Source organism: Tachysurus vachellii, chromosome 3 (genome assembly GCF_030014155.1).
Source record: "Tachysurus vachellii isolate PV-2020 chromosome 3, HZAU_Pvac_v1, whole genome shotgun sequence".
NCBI classification, from domain to species: Eukaryota; Metazoa; Chordata; class Actinopteri; order Siluriformes; family Bagridae; genus Tachysurus; species Tachysurus vachellii.
The window spans coordinates 489,896-509,841 of record NC_083462.1 but is presented as its reverse complement, the minus strand read 5'-3'; the positions used below and the strand labels follow the sequence as shown (position 1 = coordinate 509,841).

Sequence of the window (19,946 nt, the reverse complement as noted above, 5' to 3'; positions counted from 1 at the left end):
AAGTTATCACTAACACTTAATTGCAGTTCTTGCTACTAAGGGTGAACCAACCAGTTATTAGGTTTAGGGGGCAAATACTTTTTCACACTGGGCCGTGTGGGTTTGGATTTTGTTTTCTCTTAATAATAAAAATTCTTCATTTAAAAACTGCATGTTGTGTTTACTTGTTATCTTTGGCTAATATTTACATTTGTTTGATCTGAAACATTAAAGTGTGACAAACGTACATAAAAAATCAGGAAGGGGGCCAAGACTTTTTCACACCACTGTATATTAAACATTTTAGTAGCTTTTTGTTACAGGAGGTAGAATTTAACATAAACCTAAAACATCTTTTTTTTTAAGTGAAAAAATGGGGAAAACTTTCATAGTTCTACATTTATGAATAAAAAATAATTAAGTTGTAAAGAAAATAAATATTCATATTGCTTCTTAAAACTGAGAAACACAAACAAAACATCCTTAAAATAAAGCTCTTCATATATGGAGCCTACAGAGACCTGGGAAATGTCTTGCCACAGTTTCCTTGTATGATCACAATGATGTAAAATAGACTTTGGTTGTGAATCACAAGGTGAACTACACACAGTAGCCCCGCCTCTCACAGGACTGTAGCCAATCACAGTGTAGGATTGCGTGGCGTTACAATCCGTGGCCACTCAGATTTCAGAGTTTATTTAAACGTAACCACGCCTCCACACTGTCCTCTGTTCAGTGTTCAGCTGAAAGCGAAAGTAAACCAGTCCGACATTTTGTTGTGAATCTGTTCAACATTTCAGACGTGAAATGGCGTTAATGTGCTGAAACTTGCTGCTGTTTCTGTAACTGAAGTTGGGAGATTTATATCGCGGTAAGTGTTTATTTATTTATCTAAATGACTATTATATATTTGATAGAAGTTTTAAATGAGAAATATCCGAACAGGTTCAGAAGCTGATCTCAGACCTGCTGCAGTCCAGCACCGTTTCTACTGCTACTGTAAGTCCATTTACACCTGAACTGAGCTTTATTTACATTATTACAGATTATATGTCTGAAATCATGGCTGAACAGAGCTTTAATCGTGTAGAGAAAAAATCATTAACTCTTCTAATAATGACATGTTTGGGTATAAAGACCTAGAAAAGGATTCAGTTCTAAACATCAGGACAGTATTTCAGTCAACATTATGATTATTTTGTTGGCGTATCTCTTATGTAAATATATACATAAACATATCAAATATATTAGTCACTGATTAAATCATGTTCTTCATGTAAAACTTCACATTCATTTTAGAAGCTGAATTAGAATTAATTTTCACCCCCATGAGAACCTTGTTGTTCGTTTCTACAGACTGCAGTCATGTCTGACCCCAGTGACGTTCAGATCACCTTAATAGGAAAAACTGGTGTTGGAAAAAGTTCTGTGGGAAACACCATCCTCGGTGTGGACAGATTCGCTCGAGGTTTTGGCTCTTCATCAGTTACCAGACCATGTCAGATGGAGAGAGCTGTGATTGGACACAGGAGAGTGACCGTTGTTCTACACATGAAGAAGATCTTGTCAGTGAGATAGACCATAGTGTGACATTACCTTCTCCAGGAGTTCATGTGTTTCTCTATGTGTTAAAACCCACCACATTTACACAGCAGGAGGCAGAAACAGTGTCACAGTTTAAACAGACCTATGGAGAGGAAGTGTTTAGATACACAATAGTCCTGTTCACACATGGAGATCAGATTCAACATGAAGACATGAGTAGGTTAATCTCACAGAATGAGCTCTTGATGAATTTAGTGAGAGACTGTGGTGGGAGATTTACTGTGTTAAACAATGACGCTCCAGCAGACAGAGAACAGGTTTATTATCTACTGGATATTATAGACAGAATTGTGTCTGATCAGGAGAACCGCTTCTACACGCTGGAGATGCTGCAGGAGGCATCGAGGAGAGCTGAAGAACAGATAAGTTTAGAACAACAGCGCAGTCAGGAAGAAAGTGCTAGAATAACTTACCAAATGGAATTAGAGAGAGTATGAACGGAACTGTTAAAGGCAAAAGCAGCAAATGAAGAAGCATCTAAGTACAGTAGTGAAGATGAGAACACCATGGAGGATGGAGAGCAGGGGCTTAGCAAGAAACTATCTGACCTAAAAAATACAATTAATGTACAGTTTGTTAATCAGCTGAAATATTTGTGTGTAATTGCAGTTTTCTCTCTATCTATGGGATTTGTGTTCAGCAGAGGCTCTGCAGACAGATGGATGTTTGTACATGGCTGTGGTTTGGGAGGGTCAGCAGCAGCTTTGGGACTGATTACAGGAAAGCTCTGGGGTCTGATATGGAGAAGTCAGTTAAAGATGTCTTGCTCATCACCTCAAGAGCGTCCTAAAGTTTTCTATCAGTGCTTGAAAAAAAGGCTTTGTTGTCGTCTGTGGTGGTTTATTTGGGTCATCTGTAGGCTTCGCTGTTTCAGACCAGACACCAGTGATACTGTTAGCAGCGCTAGCTGGAGCTGTTGGAGCTTACACTGCAATGCACAGGGGACAGTAAACATTATACTGAATATGAATCTACACTAGCAGTATAAAGGTGAGACGTGTTGTGACTGTGAGATCTGTGAGGTTCAGTCACTAATCACTATAAAACATCTACAGAAATCTACTGAACACTTTCACGTCATCTGTATAGAATTGTTCTAGACATACAAAAGCACTCAGTATCCCTCTCCCTGATTATATTAGTGATTATTATACCTACCTGTGGTGATGTACTTGTTTTATGTCAGTAATATGATGTGTTTGATGCAGTCGTCACTCTTCTCTTTGTTATTTTGTCATTACCTCATGGATAAGCTGGTGAGGGTTCAGTAGGAAGAAACATATCCATGGCAATATCCACAGCCTAGAAGAGCTGGTGTGAACATTCATGAAGTTCAATATCAATAAATTCAGCTGTTATTTTTCTCTCATCTTTTTTTGCATGTGTGTTTTTTTCTGTTTTATTTAGTTATCTACTGGAATCTTAATCATTTCACTGTGGAAATCAAGATAGACACAAACCACTGTACAATACAGAACACACCCTGGGTTGAGGCAGGAAGTCTCTCTCTCCTGTGTGTGTGTGTGTGTGTGTGGAGAGAGATATGATGGTATCACTGCTGCTATCACTTCAGATAGAACAGAAACTGATCTCTTGGATGATCCTCAAGATTAAATTTAATTTAAACTGTAACTGAGACTATAAACTTTTTCATTATACCTAAAGGTGGTGTGTGTGAGCCTCAGTGAACAGATCTGATATAAACAATAACATTCCAAATAAATATAAACATGAAGAGGAACAAGTGTGTGTCAGTCTGCAGCAGATACAGTGTATACACACACACACACACACACACACACACACACACACTAGTATTGTCACACAATATAGTCTTAAAACTATATATTATACTTTAATCTGTTCTATATACAGATTGTTAAAGATTACAATAAAATATGGTTCTAAAACTAAAGCATTTATAATAAAGTCATCTTTGTGAAGTTCCTCCTTATTTCTATAACACACACAAATAATGATATTTCAGGAAATCTACTGTGGTTATAGAAATCTGTATATAATTATAATAAATTATAATAAATAAATGACAGTATTACTACTGACAGTAATGTTTTATTAGTGCACACATCATTAGTACACATCATGTTGAGAGACTTGACACATTTATTAAGATACAGATTTAAAATGATTCTATTCTGTACACTGGCCGTAAACCTGCCACTGCACAGCTGAGGAAAAGAAACACAATATAGATTCTACTCACACATAAACACCTATTATTATTATTTTTCTCACTGATTATATAAAGACTATATATATGAACTCTACAGTGTTCACTAACACATTTTATTACAGTACACAGGATTATACATTTTAGGTTATAGGTGATTTAGACAGGATTTGTAAAATTCAGTATAACAATCTAAATGAAATCTGATTTAATATGAGAGAATAATTCAGACAGAGTAACCAGGTCTGGTGTTCATTCTAATCACAAGTCTTATTTCAGATCATCTACTTTTTATTTTTAGAATCACACAAATAATTTACACCTTCGACTATAGCACAAACACCAGCACCAACAGCAGCACCAACACCAGCAGCAGCAGCAACACCAGCACCAGCAGAGGCAACACCAGCAGCAGCAACACCAGCAGTAGCACCAGCACCAGCAGCAGCAACACCAGCACCAGCAACACCAACACCAGCAGCAACACCAGCAGCAGCAACAGCACCAGCAGTAGCACCAGCACCAGCAGCAACAACAGCACCAGCAGTAGCACCAGCACCAGCAGCAACAACAGCACCAGCAGTAGCACCAGCAGCAACAACAGCACCAGCAGTAGCACCAGCAGCAACAACAGCACCAGCAGTAGCACCAGCAGCAGCAACAGCAACAGCACCAGCAGTAGCACCAGCACCAGCAGCAACAACAACAGCACCACCAGCAGCAACACCAGCACCAGCAGCAGCAACACCAGCAGTAGCAGTAGCACCAGCACCAGCAGCAGCAACACCAGCACCAGCAACACCAGCACCAGCACCAGCAGCAACAACACCAGCACCAGCAGTAGCACCAGCAGTAGCACCAGCAACACCAGCACAATAAACAGCAACAGCACCAACACCAGCACAAACAACACCAACAAGAGCTGCAAGAATCCATTTATGATATTTCACATAAAAATTCTTCAAAAATGAGCTATTTGCCTCTTTTTCCTCTTCCACTTTCTGTTTTATTTCCTGTTGCACTTTCTGTTTTATTTCCTCTTCCACTCTCTGTTTTATTTCCTCTTCCACTCTCTGTTTTATTTCCTCTTCCACTCTCTGTTTTATTTCCTCTTCCACTCTCTGTTTTATTTCTGCTGTTTTCTTTCTGTTTTCTTTTTTTATTTCCTCTTCCACTCTCTGTTTTATTTCCTCTTCTGCTCTCTGTATTATTTCCTCCTCCACTCTCTGTTTTATTTCCTCCTCCACTCTTTGTTTTACTTCCTCTTCCTCTCTCCTCACCCTCTTCTCCTCCTCCTGTCTGAGTCTGGCTGCTTCCTCAAACATCTCATTGGAGTAACAGGTTCCTCCGTTCTTCTCCACCATCCTGTCTATCTTCTGCAGTAGCTCACTGACCTGCTCTCTGTTTGTCAGCTCTTTATTATTAAAGACATGATATCCACCTCCACACTGCTGGACAAGGTCACTTAAAGTCTTGTTCTCTTTAATGAGTGTCTCTACATTTTCTCCATCTAACTGGTCTCCATGGGTGAAGAGAACCATTGCATATTTCCTCACTTCATCTCCAAATAAGTTTTCAATTAGCTGAATAATGTGTTTTTCCTGTTCTGTGTACCTAATATTCAGTGGCAGAACAATGAGGAGAGTGTGAGGTCCTGGACTGGACAAATAGATACTCCTCCCTATCTCACAAGCTGTTTTTACAGGATCAACAGATGTGTCTAAGAGACCTGGAGTATCAATCACACACACGTTCCTGTCCTCAACATGGCCATGATGAGCTTCACTCTTGCTGGTGATAGAGTTCATGCTGAATTTAGATCTGAATTTCTCCTCTCCCAGGATGGTGTTTCCTGTAGAGCTCTTCCCCCATCCAGTTTTCCCTAACAGCACAATCCTCAGGTCAGAACTGCTGCTGGTGGTCTGTGGTTTTTTTCTCTGCAGATGTGATGCTGATTGAGGAAAATAAAATGTTTAGATCTTCAAAAAATGAAAACTGTAAAATTTTACATAATTTAAAAATAATACTCAATGAGACATGAATGTCTCGGTGAACTGTCTGTCTGAAGTAATAGATTTCAGTAGAATTACTCACCAGTATTAAATAATTTATTGCTCACTTTCACTAGAAGGTTTTTACTTATGAATAAAAACTCACCAGATTTAAAAAATTTCTTGACAACTATGTTCAGAAGGTCTTTAGCTTGGTCACTTTTTATATTGTTGTTGAAGACGTGGTGTCTGTAACTGTATCTCTTCATCAGCTCCATCAGAGATTCTGTATTAATGATGAAATTCTCTATGGTCTGTTCCTCTTCCTCTAGTTCATCTCCTCCAGTGAAGAGGATCCAGGTCTTTTCCAGACGCTGTGGTCCTAACAGAAGCTCGGTTTTCTGCACAGCTTTCAGATCTTCCTCAGTAAATCTATCTGCCCTGATGACCAGTAGATATGTACAGACGTCTGATTCTGACTCACATGAGCTGAAGGCCTTCTGACATTCCTGTATGACCTGATCATCACTCAGCTCAGTGTTACAGAACCCTGGAGTGTCGTAAACAGTAACTGGGAGACCAGAAACTGTACAGTGTTCCATCTGAACATGTTTAGTGACAGAGGTTTGACTTTTCTGTGAGGTGAAAGCTCTTTGTCCTAATATGGTGTTTCCTGATGCACTTTTACCTGAACCTGATTTTCCCAACAAGATGAAATTAAACTGTGGTGGTGACATCTTACTGATGTGGCTCATCTTCATCAGACTGTAGAAGACCTGTTTACTGGAGAAGAAAACACACATACACAGACATACACACACACACATACACACACACAGACACACAGACAGACAGACAGACATACACACACACACACAAATACACACAGACACAGACACACACACAGACACACACACACACACACACACACACAGACACACACACACACACACACACACACACACACACACACTAGTTTATTCCCTAACTTATTATTGTTAGATTTATAATAAAACCCTTAACACAATGTAAGTCCTGTATCTGAGGAGTTTCTCCTTCTGTAGATTCTCCTGCTGCTAGCAATCAAACACACAATAAAGCTGATCTTTACATTGTGTTGTGTTTTTATCAGTAACTTTATTAAAAACTCTACATTTAATCTTCTTCTAACATTTCTATGTTTTTCTGATTGGGTTTTATTTAACAGATAAAATGTCTTCCGGCTTTTCGGTGCTGCAGCTTATTTTTGTCACGCAGCTGAAATAAAAACCTGAAAATATGCGATTTGGTAAAATACACATTAAAATACACATTAAAACATACATTAAAGTTTAAAATCATTCATAAAACGATTTATAATAACTTACCGTCTAAGGTTATATTTCAGACCAAACTTTTGTTCTTTTGTGAACGTCGAGTTGTTCAGAAACACTTTCACTTCCTCACTACAGTGTGTTTATGTGTCGTTCACGAACGAATCAATTCATCGAACCGACTCTTTTGTAGTGGAGAGTCGACTCTTACGTCTCTACTATTCCCTTGTTATTTGAAGCCACAAATCCACACCCACAGTATTAGTTACTGTGATGTATTGAATATTCTCATACTGACTACAAAATAATGTACAGAGTAAAAACAGGGTCCTCATTTATTAACCATCTATACATGTGGTTTTGTGTGTAAACCGTGTGTGTGTGTGTGTGTGTGTGTGTAAACCGTGTGTGTGTGTGTAAACCGTGTGTGTGTGTAAACCGTTTGTGTGTGTATGTTTACATGCACAGAATGATGTATATTATGTTTTTCTCATTTGTGCAGATGTGTACATTTCCCACACACATTAACGTGTGTGTGTAGTACCTGTGTAGAAGTACCGAAAGGTTTAATTAAATAATGACAGAACGCTGCAGTGATGACTTCCGTGACGGTGTATTAATTTAGAATCAACATGAATGTATACATAGCAAAAACCCATTATCTGACACTATCAATACATGTGTGTATCGCTGCTTCTTCACTGTAGTAACCAGAAATACAAACAGAACTGACTTCCTTAGCTCCACATGCTCTTTGCAAGAATAGGATACTCTGAAACATAAATATAATCAAGTATGCACAATGTTAATACTTCCTCTTAAACTGAGATAAAAGAATCAAATCATCTGAAACAATATAATTATACTTTCACTAACATTAATATTTTAAATATTCATAACTGATAGCGTCTCTCACGTTGACCACGAGGTGCCCATACTACACATGTGCTCAGGCCTGCTAGCTCATGACACATTATCAAAAGTGTAATACAAACAAGTTTTGAAACAGTTTCTAACACACTTAACTCGATAGTATTGCATTAAATAGTGTTTGCTTTTAAATAAGTGTCTTAATTTGCAACTACTGTACCTGTGTAGAAGTACCGAAAGGTTTAATTAAATAATGACAGAACGCTGCAGTGATGACTTCCGTGACGGTGTATTAATTTAGAATGAAGCGCATCGGGGGCGTCACCTAGTGGCGCGCGATGACGTCATCACGCAGGTGTGTCAAATAATTAGGATACTTAATCCAATAAATGTGCTAAATTAAACACCTATTTTATGTAAAGTACGACTTGAAAATCAAACACTATTCAATGAATACTAATGTGAATACTACAAAAATAAATGTAACATTTTTATAATACATTTAAATGTGAACTTTTGATAACACATTCAGTATCACACTCTCCCCTCCATGAAAAGATGTCGTCCCGACATCGAATTACTAAGTCACATATATGCCCAATTTACAGTACTTAACCTATTTCAACTTTACCCAGCAGGTGTCTACAACATAAAATATTACAAAATAGTCATCACATATTACTTGTACATTCTCCTTTTTTTCCAAGCATACATTCACAATTGTGATATTGCTCATTTCAACTTACAAAAGTCCTTATTTCTTAATAGACAATAGGCACTTTTTTTGTAAATAGTTCCATGCGGTAGGTCTAGAAAAAAAGGGAGCCATATGCAAACTCTATTCATTTGCTTTAGCAAGAAAAATATGACAGAGTCCTTCGAGAGAAAAAAACGATTCAACCAGTGTCAATGAGGGAAGTCTCAGAATGATTCGAAGTGTCCACAGGTTTAAAACCGCACAACAGTCCATTACTTTCCAAAATCTGAGAACAGTCCATTATTTTAGTTTTGCAATAGTGTCTCACTGTAGCAATAAACAGTCCCTGGGTAATGTTCTGTATAGTGACATCTCATGCCTTCAACACAGGCCATACGGTGACAAGATAGAGGGTGAAACTGTATGTGGTAGTGCAATTCGAAGTTAATAGCACACATATGTAGGCTGGGGGTAACGAAGGGGTGTTGATGACCAGGGTGTCACAGCTGTCATTCCACTAGATGCAAAGTGTGGGTAGGGGTTGTTGCCAATTATCCGCATAGTGTAGCATGATGGGGACCCAAGATTGTCATAGGTAAACTTTCTAGGTGGTCGTCGGTTTCTCCTGGTGAACTGGTACCCGTTTTCCTCCTCAGTGGTCCTGTCTCTGGGCCCAGGTGATCCAGCTGCTTCAGTAGAAGGTAAGTCTTGTTGCATGAGGTCAACAGTTGGTTCATTTTCCAGTTCTATTCTTATGTCAGGTGCGGACTCTGAAAGATCTATTTCTGACTTTGCTGGGTGAGATTGTGGCCTTGGTTTCACCACTGATCGAGGCGCAGAAGTTACTGACGGTTGTGGTAACACATTTCTGTTCTTTAGGCAGTCACTGCTTTCTGGTGGCCTGGTCTGAAACGGCTCCACTTGAAAGTAGTACTCATCCTCTTCACTTTCATTATCATACCCTGCTTCACATTCTCTTCTCTGGGCGGGCTGAGTTTGGCTATTTCTTTGTTGGTGTTTTTGCTTTGATTGGGTACTCGGGGTTGGTGTAATATCCAGAGGTAAGTAATCGCAGGGAAGAAGATGATTACGGTGCAACACTCGTGATCGACCTTTACTCTGCTCAGGTTTCACTTCATAGATTGGTACATCATTGGCAACTTGGCGTAAAACAACATGGACCTCGTTCTCCCAGTAATTTCGAAGTTTTCCCGTTCCGCCCCTTGGAGTCAAGTTTTTCACAAGAACCCTACTACCTGGAATAAGGTCTGTGCACCTTACTTTTAGGTCATAGTTCTTTTTGTTCCTTTCAGCACACTTGTTTGCATGTTCTCTGGCTATCTGACAAGCCTCGTTCATTTCTTTTGTCCACCGTTCCACATACTCGCTGTGACTTACAGAGCAGTTATCCGGGTTGAGTCCAAAAAGACTGTCGATGGGAAGCCTTGGAGAGCGCCCGAACAGAAGGTGGAAAGGTGAAAAGCCAGTCACTTCACATTTGGTACAGTTATAAGCAAAGATGAGTTTATTAAGTGCCTCTTTCCAGTTAGATTTTTGTCTTTCAGTCAGGGTTTTCAACATCTGTAGCAAAGTCCGATTAAATCTTTCCACCTGCCCATTCCCCTGGGGGTGGTAGGGCGTTGTCCTTGAGCCAGCAATGCCACTATACTTTCTGAGCTGAGCAAACAACTGATTTTCGAATTCTCCTCCTTGATCATGGTGAATTCTTGAGGGGAAACCAAACTTGAGGGCGAAGTCATTGAATAATCGGTCAGCCACTGTTTTTGCTGATTTTGAGGTGGCGGCGTATGCCTGTGCAAAACGAGTGAAGTGGTCAATGATCACCAAAATGTATTCATAACCTCCCTTGCATTTGTCCAAGTGAAGGAAGTCAATGGACACCAATTCAAATGGGAATGTGGTTTTGATGCTTTTAAGTGGTGCTCTTGTCTCTCTACATGGTTTTTTTTTGTTTTATGCAGGAGCAGGTTCTGAGAACATAATGTTCAATGTCTTTTTGCATGTATGGCCAGAAAAAACGATCTCTAATGAGACTGGTAGTACGGTCAAGACCCTGATGACCCATCTCATCGTGCAGTTCCCTTAACACAGTTTGTCTGAATTGAGTCGGTAAAACCAGTTGGGTCCTTTGGGATGTTTTTCGAAACAGAATTCCATGTTCATCCAACTTTAATTTATCCCATTCTCTCCAAAGACTTCTGGGTATTGAACTGCCTGAACGCCACTGCTGGAGAGGTTTGGATCCTGACTGTAAGTGTTCAATGATTTTTTCAATCTCTTTGTCATCCCTCTGAGCTTGTCTAATCTCCTCTTTTGACAGGGCTTTGAGAGGTTCCACGCTGCCCATCTCACATACTGGTGCACTCTGGCAGGCTATAGTGAGGGGTGCATTTTGATCATCTTGAATCTCCACTGCTTGGATCATTGCTCCTACACCATCAGATGAAAGCTCTTCGGTGTATTCTCTCATGGTTTCTTCCAGATCTACTGGCATTCTGGACAGTGTGTCTGCATCTATGTTTTCTCTACCAGGACGATAACGGATGGAAAAGTGAAAATCTGCAAGCTCCGCAACCCAACGACATCCAGTGGCGTTTAGCTTGGCCGAAGTCAGGACATAGGTTAGTGGGTTGTTGTCACTGAACACAGTAAACGTTGGTGCATAATAGAGATAATCTCTAAATTTTTCAGTTACAGCCCACTTTAGAGCTAAAAATTCCAACTTCCCACTGTGCATGTGATAGTTCTTTTCTGCTGCTGTTAACGTCCGAGAGCCATAGGCAATGACTCTCAACTTGCCATTCTGATTCTGGTACAGGACTGCTCCCAACCCCTGGTTGGAGGCATCTGTATGAAGAATAAATGGTTGGGAGAAATCAGGGAATCCTAGCACAGGAGGGTGGATCAGGTGATCAATCAACTTTTCAAGAGTCTCCTGATGGTGTTTTGTCCACTCAATTGGTTGACTCGATGGCACAACCTGATTTTTCTTGTGAGTTTCCCTTTTTCTTTTCCCTTTTCTCTGGTCCTCACTACCGTCAGCCTTGGCTTTTAGCAAGTCATACAGAGGGTTGGCGACCCGGGAGAAGTCTTTTACATATTGCCGATAATAGCTGAGCAGTCCCAGTACTTTACGCAATTCTCCCACAGTGCTTGGTGTCTTTTCTTTGAGTGCTGTTACAGCAACAGTATCTGCAGGGTCCACACGGCTACCTTCAGCTGAGACGAGTCTCCCCAGATAACGTACTTCATTCTTGAAAAGTTCACATTTTCTCGCTTTCAGCTTAACTCCGTTGGATTTCAGTCTTTGCAGTACTTTCCTCACTGCCTCAACATGTTCATCAAATGACTCCGTGAAGACAAGAATGTCATCGAGGTAGGGTATGCAGATTTTATCCCGTAGTCCCTCCAAGCATTCCTCCATGAAACGTTGGAATGCAGCTGGCGCATTCATAAGGCCAAACGGAATGCGGCACCATTCATATAAGCTCCACGGTGTAGTGAATGCGGTCAAGTGCCTGCTCTCTGGGGACATAAAACCCTGATGATAGGCCTTCCCTTGATCTAATAGAGAGAACCATGCATTGCCTCCTAGTCCATCTAGTACATCCTGCACCCTAGGTATCGGCTGGCGGTCAGGAACTGTTTTGCTGTTCAGCTCTCTATAGTCGACACACAATCTGAGGCTCCCATCTTTTTTTCGGACACAGACGATTGGGGACGAGTAAGGGGAATGGGATTTCTGCACCCATCCTTGGGCAATCAGATCATGTAAGTAGTCCTTCATTTCCTGGTATAGCGGTTTAGGAACTGAAGTGTAGGTGCGAGCAACAGGGGTGTGATCGTTTAAGCTAAGACTCAGTTGCAAACCTGGAATACAGCCAATGTCGTCGTCTGACTTTGAGAAAACGTGACATTCCTCACGCAACATCTGCTTTACTTGTTGTTGTTGGGGTAACGTTAAGTGGCTCACATCGACTGGAGGATCCCATGGATCCATGTTGCCGTCTACTCTAATGGTTTCCTTTGGGGTCTGAGTAACAGAGGCTGTGACTGCACTCTGTGATGTTGCGGCTGGTAGGACCGATTTAACTGCTTGCAGTGTCCCTAGTTCTGTTCTGCCAATAAGTGTGATGTCATGATCTGTTCCATTCTGCACACTGATAGTAACCGATGGGCGAGAACCTTTTTTCATAATAAGAAGGGTGTCAAATAGTTCAAGTCCATCAGAATGTTGTGGGTTAACATGTGGTTCAAACAGCAAGACGCTATCTTGTGTCACATAAGGCACTTTCACCTGACATTGAATCATCATCACAGTGTGCTTGGGGATGTTCATAGTTTCCTTCATTGTCCTCACTGCATACTCTTTGGAGTCCTCTGCAGACACTAAATTGATGAAGGTGTGAACCTCCTTCTTCTTGAGGCTAGGGAAAGCATTTCTAACAGTCCTGTACAAGTTTTCACCAGTCCCATCAGGAAATCCATTCACTTCATGTTGCTTCATAACCTGCTCTATGACGTTATATCCAATGATAGGCCTGGACAATTCTTGGTCCTTCAGGACAAGCACAGGAATCATTAACTCCCTTCCCCTGGTCCCAGGAGATGCCAGCTTAAATGTCATTTCCACCCATCCACAGTATGGCATGTTTGTTCCATTGGCTGCTACCAGTTGTAGGCTATCTGGCGCTTCTGTCGCCTCAGAAATATTTCTCAGTGTCAGTTCAGGTGCATATTTTGTTTTCCATTGCTCATCTATAACACATACTTGGGAGCCTGTGTCCCATAAGGCTTCTGTCTTTTGTCCATGTAAATAGCAGGTCACCAGGCACTGTCTGCCTACTAATGATGTTACAGCAGAATGACGGTTAACTTGGCAAGGGGTAGCTAAAATTCTGTTGAGGAACTGGGATTCGAGCTCAAGCTGATGGTTTGTGCCACATCTCTCCTGTTTCTGGGACGTTTCTACCGCTCGGGTCACACCCTGTCCCTTGGGGGCAACCCGCTCCTGTTTAACGGGGCTCCTGACTGAGATCTGGCACCTTTACTTTTACAGCCCGCTGAGAAGTGCTCACTGCTGCCGCAGACGTAGCAATGAGTGCAAGGTTCCTCTGTTTTCCGCTGCTGGCAGTGGAAACATGGTCTGACTCGTGAAGGACGAGGCTGGCGAAACTGCTGAGGGTAATGTTGTGGTAGCGCTCTATACTGCTGGGGATAATACTGGGGGGCTGCCAAATTTGAAGGCTGAGTTGCATAATTAACTGACATGGGAGGGTGCTGAGGATAAGGATACACAGGTGGTTGTCCATAGTGAGCCTCTAGTGTTTCATACTGTTTTGCCAGATTCGCACACTGCAAGTTGGGTGATTGCTGTGACTGATATGGACGTTCTTGTGGAACAGAAGAGGACTGCACTGAATTTGAGAGTGGAAAAGGTGGGTTTTGTCTCACTACCTGAGATTGACTTTGTGGAAACTGATGTGAATACATGCATGGACCTGTCTGCTGTTGGTAGTTAAGTGATTCTGGTCTCCAGGTCGGAGTCTCTTGAGCTTTGGTACATCCTGAAATCTGCTGGAAGTTCTGATGAGAATCTTGATATAGTGGTAGAGCCTTTGCTGCTGGTTCCGTGTTACTGACTGCAAAGCACTGCTGGGGGACAGAGAAGGGCTGTTGAATTGTCTCTTTTATCTGCATGATATCGTCACTTAAGCTTTTCAGTTGTAACATGAGATCAAACTTAGGCGGCTTTGATTGACATCTTTGTTCAGGAACAGACTCATTTAACTGCACAGCATGAACAGTACCACTTCGATCATGTTTGCGTTTGTTCTGTCTTTCAGATTGATTGGAGCAAGCAACATTGAGTTTCTCCATCAGCACTTCATCTGAGATGTTAGGGTTAGACAAGTATGGCTGAAGGTCACTTTGAATGCGATCATTTTGCAGCCCTGTCAGGACAGTGTGCAAGAACATATTTTGTACAAGACCGGGATCATATTTTAATCCAGAGTCATCTTCTTGAGAGGCGAACAAGATTTTCTGTCTGAGGTCAAGAACACGAATTAAGAAGCTTTGTGGTGTTTCTCTTGAGCGCTGAGCTTCTGTAGTGAGTTGCTTGTAAAGTTCAGTAGCATTTTTCTCTTGATAATGGGAGCGAAGTATTTGTCTCAACACTGGGAGTGTCAGTTCTGCCTTGCCCTCCAGATAACTTCGCAACTGAAGCCCTGGTGTGATAGCTCTGATGACAGAATCAATTATTTCCTGCTCTGGATAGCCCTTTTTTAATCCACTTTCTATCTGCCGTGCTAAACTGGAAAATGAGAGGCGATCCTTTTGCCCTGGGTCTCCTATGAGGCCAGCAATCTTGAAATCTTTATGCCACACTGGGGTAATCTGTCTCTGTAATGTGTGTTCTCTGCTAACCGAGCTGTTGGTGTGCATCTGTCTCCTTTCTGTATTCAGTGGCACAGTAGGACTAATATGCATAGCTGCCAACAGTTCAGTATTTTCACGGTCTCTAATTGAACTCTGAATTGTTACTTCTTCACCAGATTCCTTTTCCTCCCTTCTAGAAGCATTAACATTTGTTCCTATGAGCTGATTCAGTTTCTCATTGATTGCTAAAAGCTCAGCCATTCCTCCATCCTCTAACTCATCAAGCTCAGTTCGTAAGAGATAGTTGCTGAGGAGATTTAGCAGGGACAAACGAGTTACAGTTGACTCACCATCTTTTGTGATGTGGAGATATTCACAGAGCTCTTCCAGCTTTTCACATGACAATGTGCATAATTTCTCACCAATTTCATCTTGAAGACTTTTAAGTGCATCCATCTTTAGCAGCTGTATAAGCAGGGTGTTAAGGGTGGTGTTTACCTCACTGACTTGACCCACTGAAGGAACCAACTGTAGTTCTTCACGTGCACTGCTCAACCAGATCTTTCTCACCACTTGTCCTACTTCACACTGCTACACATCTGAATCACTGAGAACGGGATGATGTTGCTAGGTGGGCTCTACCGATCAGGAAGTTGATCCACCGAACATCTATCCCAGCGGTGCCTCCAAAATTGTAGTACCTGTGTAGAAGTACCGAAAGGTTTAATTAAATAATGACAGAACGCTGCAGTGATGACTTCCGTGACGGTGTATTAATTTAGAATCAACATGAATGTATACATAGCAAAAACCCATTATCTGACACTATCAATACATGTGTGTATCGCTGCTTCTTCACTGTAGTAACCAGAAATACAAACAGAACTGACTTCCTTAGCTCCACATGCTCTTTGCAAGAATAGGATACTCTGAAACATAAATATAATCAAGTATGCACAATGTTAATACTTCCTCTTAAACTGAGATAAAAGAATCAAATCATCTGAAACAATATAATTATACTTTCACTAACATTAATATTTTAAATATTCATAACTGATAGCGTCTCTCACGTTGACCACGAGGTGCCCATACTACACATGTGCTCAGGCCTGCTAGCTCATGACACATTATCAAAAGTGTAATACAAACAAGTTTTGAAACAGTTTCTAACACACTTAACTCGATAGTATTGCATTAAATAGTGTTTGTTTTTAAATAAGTGTCTTAATTTGCAACTACTGTACCTGTGTAGAAGTACCGAAAGGTTTAATTAAATAATGACAGAACGCTGCAGTGATGACTTCCGTGACGGTGTATTAATTTAGAATGAAGCGCATCGGGGGCGTCACCTAGTGGCGCGCGCGATGACGTCATCACGCAGGTGTGTCAAATAATTAGGATACTTAATCCAATAAATGTGCTAAATTAAACACCTATTTTATGTAAAGTACGACTTGAAAATCAAACACTATTCAATGAATACTAATGTGAATACTACAAAAATAAATGTAACATTTTTATAATACATTTAAATGTGAACTTTTGATAACACATTCAGTATATCACATGTGTATGTATGTATATGTCCCTAATTTCCCCATAGGGATTAATAAAGGGTTTTAATTCTGTTGTGTGGTGAAAAAATGTAAAGTAGGTCAAACTAACTGCAGAGTTTCTACATGACATATGTTTATATCAGTATAACTGAGAGAGTAATGGGCTGATGTCAGTGATCACACCATGCAGACAGACGACACTGACTGAATGTAAAGAGTATAATATATGGAGCATTTAATGACAGATTGGGATTAAGGCTTGTTTAAAGTCTGGACTCCTGCAGGAACTCTGTTCTCTTAGGTACAGGTACATTTCAGACAGAACTGAACACAATCCTGACATTTCCAAACAACCCATGAACTGAAGGAACTGAGAACATGTCAAACTCCACACAGACCCTCATCTGACACCAGATCAGGACTGAAACCAGAAACTGCTGCAAAACTATAATGACTGATGCTCACTGTTTATTAACTGCCTGAATTAAAGTGAAATAGCAAACATTTCTGTATCGTCTTAGAAAAATAATTTATTTGAGTAATTAAACATAAACCACATGAATTTAACTCAATTCAAATTTATGTGTATAGCGATTTTAACAATAGACAGCTTTACAGAACATAAAAAACATAGCTCAAAATGTTCATTATACAATGATTAATTTTAGATATATTTAAATGTGTTTGTATTTATCCCCTATGAGCAAGTCTGATGTGACTCAGGTGACTGTGGGGAGGAAAAACTCCCTTAGATGGTAAAGGAAGGAACCTTGAGAGGAACCAGACTCAAAGGGGAACCTCATCCTCATTTGGGTGACACTGGGGGTGTGATTATAAATATACAGTCTGATAAATGTTGTAGTGATGAAGAGATTGTTGTCCTCAAAGACTACATAGAGTTGTCCTCAGGATCCACAGAGTCGGCCTCATCTCAGTGAAGGTCAAAACATTTCACACCCTAGGTGGTAATGGTGGCTCAGTGGTTAAGGCTCTGGGTTGTTGATCAGAAGCACCACCAAGCTTTTGGACAAAGGAGCAAGGCCCTTAACCCACTCTGCTCCAGGGGCACTGTATCATAACTGCCCCTACACTCTGACCCCAACTTCCTCATATGTGATAGTATGAGCATATATGAATATGTGAAGAAAAACATCCCACTGTGCTGTAATGTGTGTGTGAAGATAATAAAAACATCTCTTCACAAATCACAGTCAGCTGGAATCTAAAACAAAAGTGACGTGACCCATACTCAGAATTCATTCTCTGCATTTAACCCATCCAAAGTGCACACACAGCAGTGAACACACACACCGTGAATACAGACTCGGAGCAGTGGGCAGCCATTTATGCTGCGGCACCTGGGGAGCAGTTGGGAGGTTCGGTGCCTTGCTCAAGGGCACCTCAGTCGTGGCCGGCCCGAGACTCGAACCCACAACCTTGGGATTACGAGTCCGACTCTAACCATTAGGCCACGACTTGCCCCAACAATGTTCAGTTACTGAGTTCTCAATAAGTTCATAGCCATAAGGCATAAACATGTTCATTCATCCCTGCTGAAAAATACAGCATAAACCAGCATGAATTCCATGCTGGTCCAGGCTGGTTTTTACTGGTTCATTCTGGTATAGTGCTGGTATAATGCTTGTCAATGCTGGTATAGATGGGTGGCTAGCATAGTCATGGTGTTATCAAGCAAAACGGGGCTGTTGTAGCTGGTTAACCAGTATGATCTTGCTGGAATGACCTTTATGGGAACAACCTTTATTTTTGCTTGTGTATGTTTCTATGTAACACATTACAGTTTTTTTCAGTCGCTAACAAGCGTTTGTCCAAACAGTTGTCACATTTTCAAAACTCTAAACACAATTAGCACAGCATCAGTCTTTTGTGGCCATACCATTCACACATTTCATGTCGTTTTCACACAATATGCAATCAGTGAACACATTTCCACAATGCTTACATTTCCTTAACAGACAAGTTATACCTCCCAACAAAATTATGGATTGTTTTTGTAGTATTCACGAATGTTAACACACAACATCCCACAATAGCAAAAACAATATTCCAAACCTTAGATACAGTATAGAAACCTCTGCTTCTGCAATTATATCAGTTCAAAAACAATATATCTCAGCTGATAATAAACAAACAATTGAATAATTGACACACGGCTGATTTATGTTGGGTGAATTGGGCCAACCACAGCTGATTCCAGTCTGGCTTAGACTCAGTGGCAGGGGTTATTTTTTTCTATTACTATAAAATGAGGACTTTGAGGAGTGATGTTTTTGGAAACAGAAACAGAAAAAGACAAACACTGTAATGTCTGGACATGGAAGAGGAAGAGCAAGGGGCCCAGGGAGAAGACCAGCTCCAGTGAGAGATGCAGGGCCAGGGAGAGGTGCAGTGAGAGGTGTAGTGAGAGGTGCAGCAAGAGGTGCAGTGAGAGGTGCAGTAGGAGGTGCGGGTGCAGTGAGAGGTGCAGTAGGAGGTGCAGGTGCAGTGAGAGGTGCAGTAAGAGGTGCAGTGAGAGGTGCAGTGAGAGGTGCAGCAAGAGGTGCAGTGAGAGTTGTAGTGAGAGGTGCAGTAGGAGGTGCAGGTGCAGTGAGAGGTGCAGTAAGAGGTGCAGTGAGAGGTGCAGTAAGAGGTGCAGTGAGAGGTGCAGTAGGAGGTGTAGTAGGAGGTGCAGGTGCAGTGAGAGGTGCAGTGAGAGGTGCAGTAGGAGGTGCAAGTGCAGTGAGAGGTGCAGGTGCAGGAAGAGGAGCAGGCCAAAGGACAGGGCAAGGTAGAGGTGTAAGAATGCGTGGTGGTGGCATTCCAATGGTCAATGTAATCAACCACGGTCTCTCACTAAGAGAGGCTGGTGAAAGAGTGCAACCCAATTTGAGGTGGTCAACAGTTACCTCCATTATTCGCATCTTTCAACAAACCAACAGGTAAGTATTGCATTTTACATGGATTGTTTTTATTCTCACTTGACATGTCAATAAGGTCATACAGTAATGCATATGTTGATTTTTTTCCCCTCTAAAGAATGCAACATCTTCCACCCTCTGGGGGAAGAGGAAAGCTCCTCAATAATGATCAAGAGCTTGCCATTGTAGAAATGGTTGTTGCAAATAATGCAATAAAACTGCATGAAATTAAAACTAGAATTGTGGAGGACCATGAGATATTTGGCAATATAGAAAGCATCAGCCTCACAACCATTACACGGACATTGTCCAAACACAGAGTGCGGATGAAGCAGCTCTACAACGTTCCCTTTGAGAGGAACAGTGAGAGAGTCAAGGAGCTACGACGACAATATGTCCAGGTATAGTGTATATTCAATTC

At 41.1% G+C, this 19,946-nt stretch overlaps 2 protein-coding genes and 1 long non-coding RNA gene across 4 annotated transcripts in view; 1 reads left to right on the top strand and 2 right to left on the bottom strand.

The window, feature by feature from the left end:
- The window catches only part of LOC132842105 (GTPase IMAP family member 8), a 611,624-nt gene that overhangs the window by 114,027 nt on the left and 477,651 nt on the right, over window positions 1-19,946 (bottom strand). The gene's annotated exons all lie outside the window — the stretch shown is intronic.
- LOC132842506 (uncharacterized) lies at window positions 723-2,950 on the top strand. The gene is made up of 3 exons (XR_009648034.1): window positions 723-850; window positions 925-978; window positions 1,336-2,950. It is a non-coding gene; the product is annotated as an uncharacterized LOC132842506 (long non-coding RNA).
- LOC132842476 (uncharacterized) lies at window positions 3,638-7,257 on the bottom strand. 2 transcript variants are annotated; one of them, XM_060865199.1, is made up of 3 exons: window positions 7,134-7,257; window positions 5,933-6,549; window positions 3,638-5,726 (listed from the first exon to the last, which is right to left on the bottom strand). In XM_060865199.1, exons 2-3 carry the CDS (start codon window positions 6,525-6,527, stop codon window positions 4,060-4,062), a joined length of 2,262 nt encoding a protein of 753 aa, XP_060721182.1. In that variant the 5' UTR covers window positions 6,528-6,549; window positions 7,134-7,257; the 3' UTR covers window positions 3,638-4,059. The 2 variants fall into 2 exon arrangements, with proteins under 2 accessions (XP_060721182.1, XP_060721183.1); XM_060865200.1 differs by having other exon boundaries at window positions 5,933-6,542; window positions 7,134-7,247.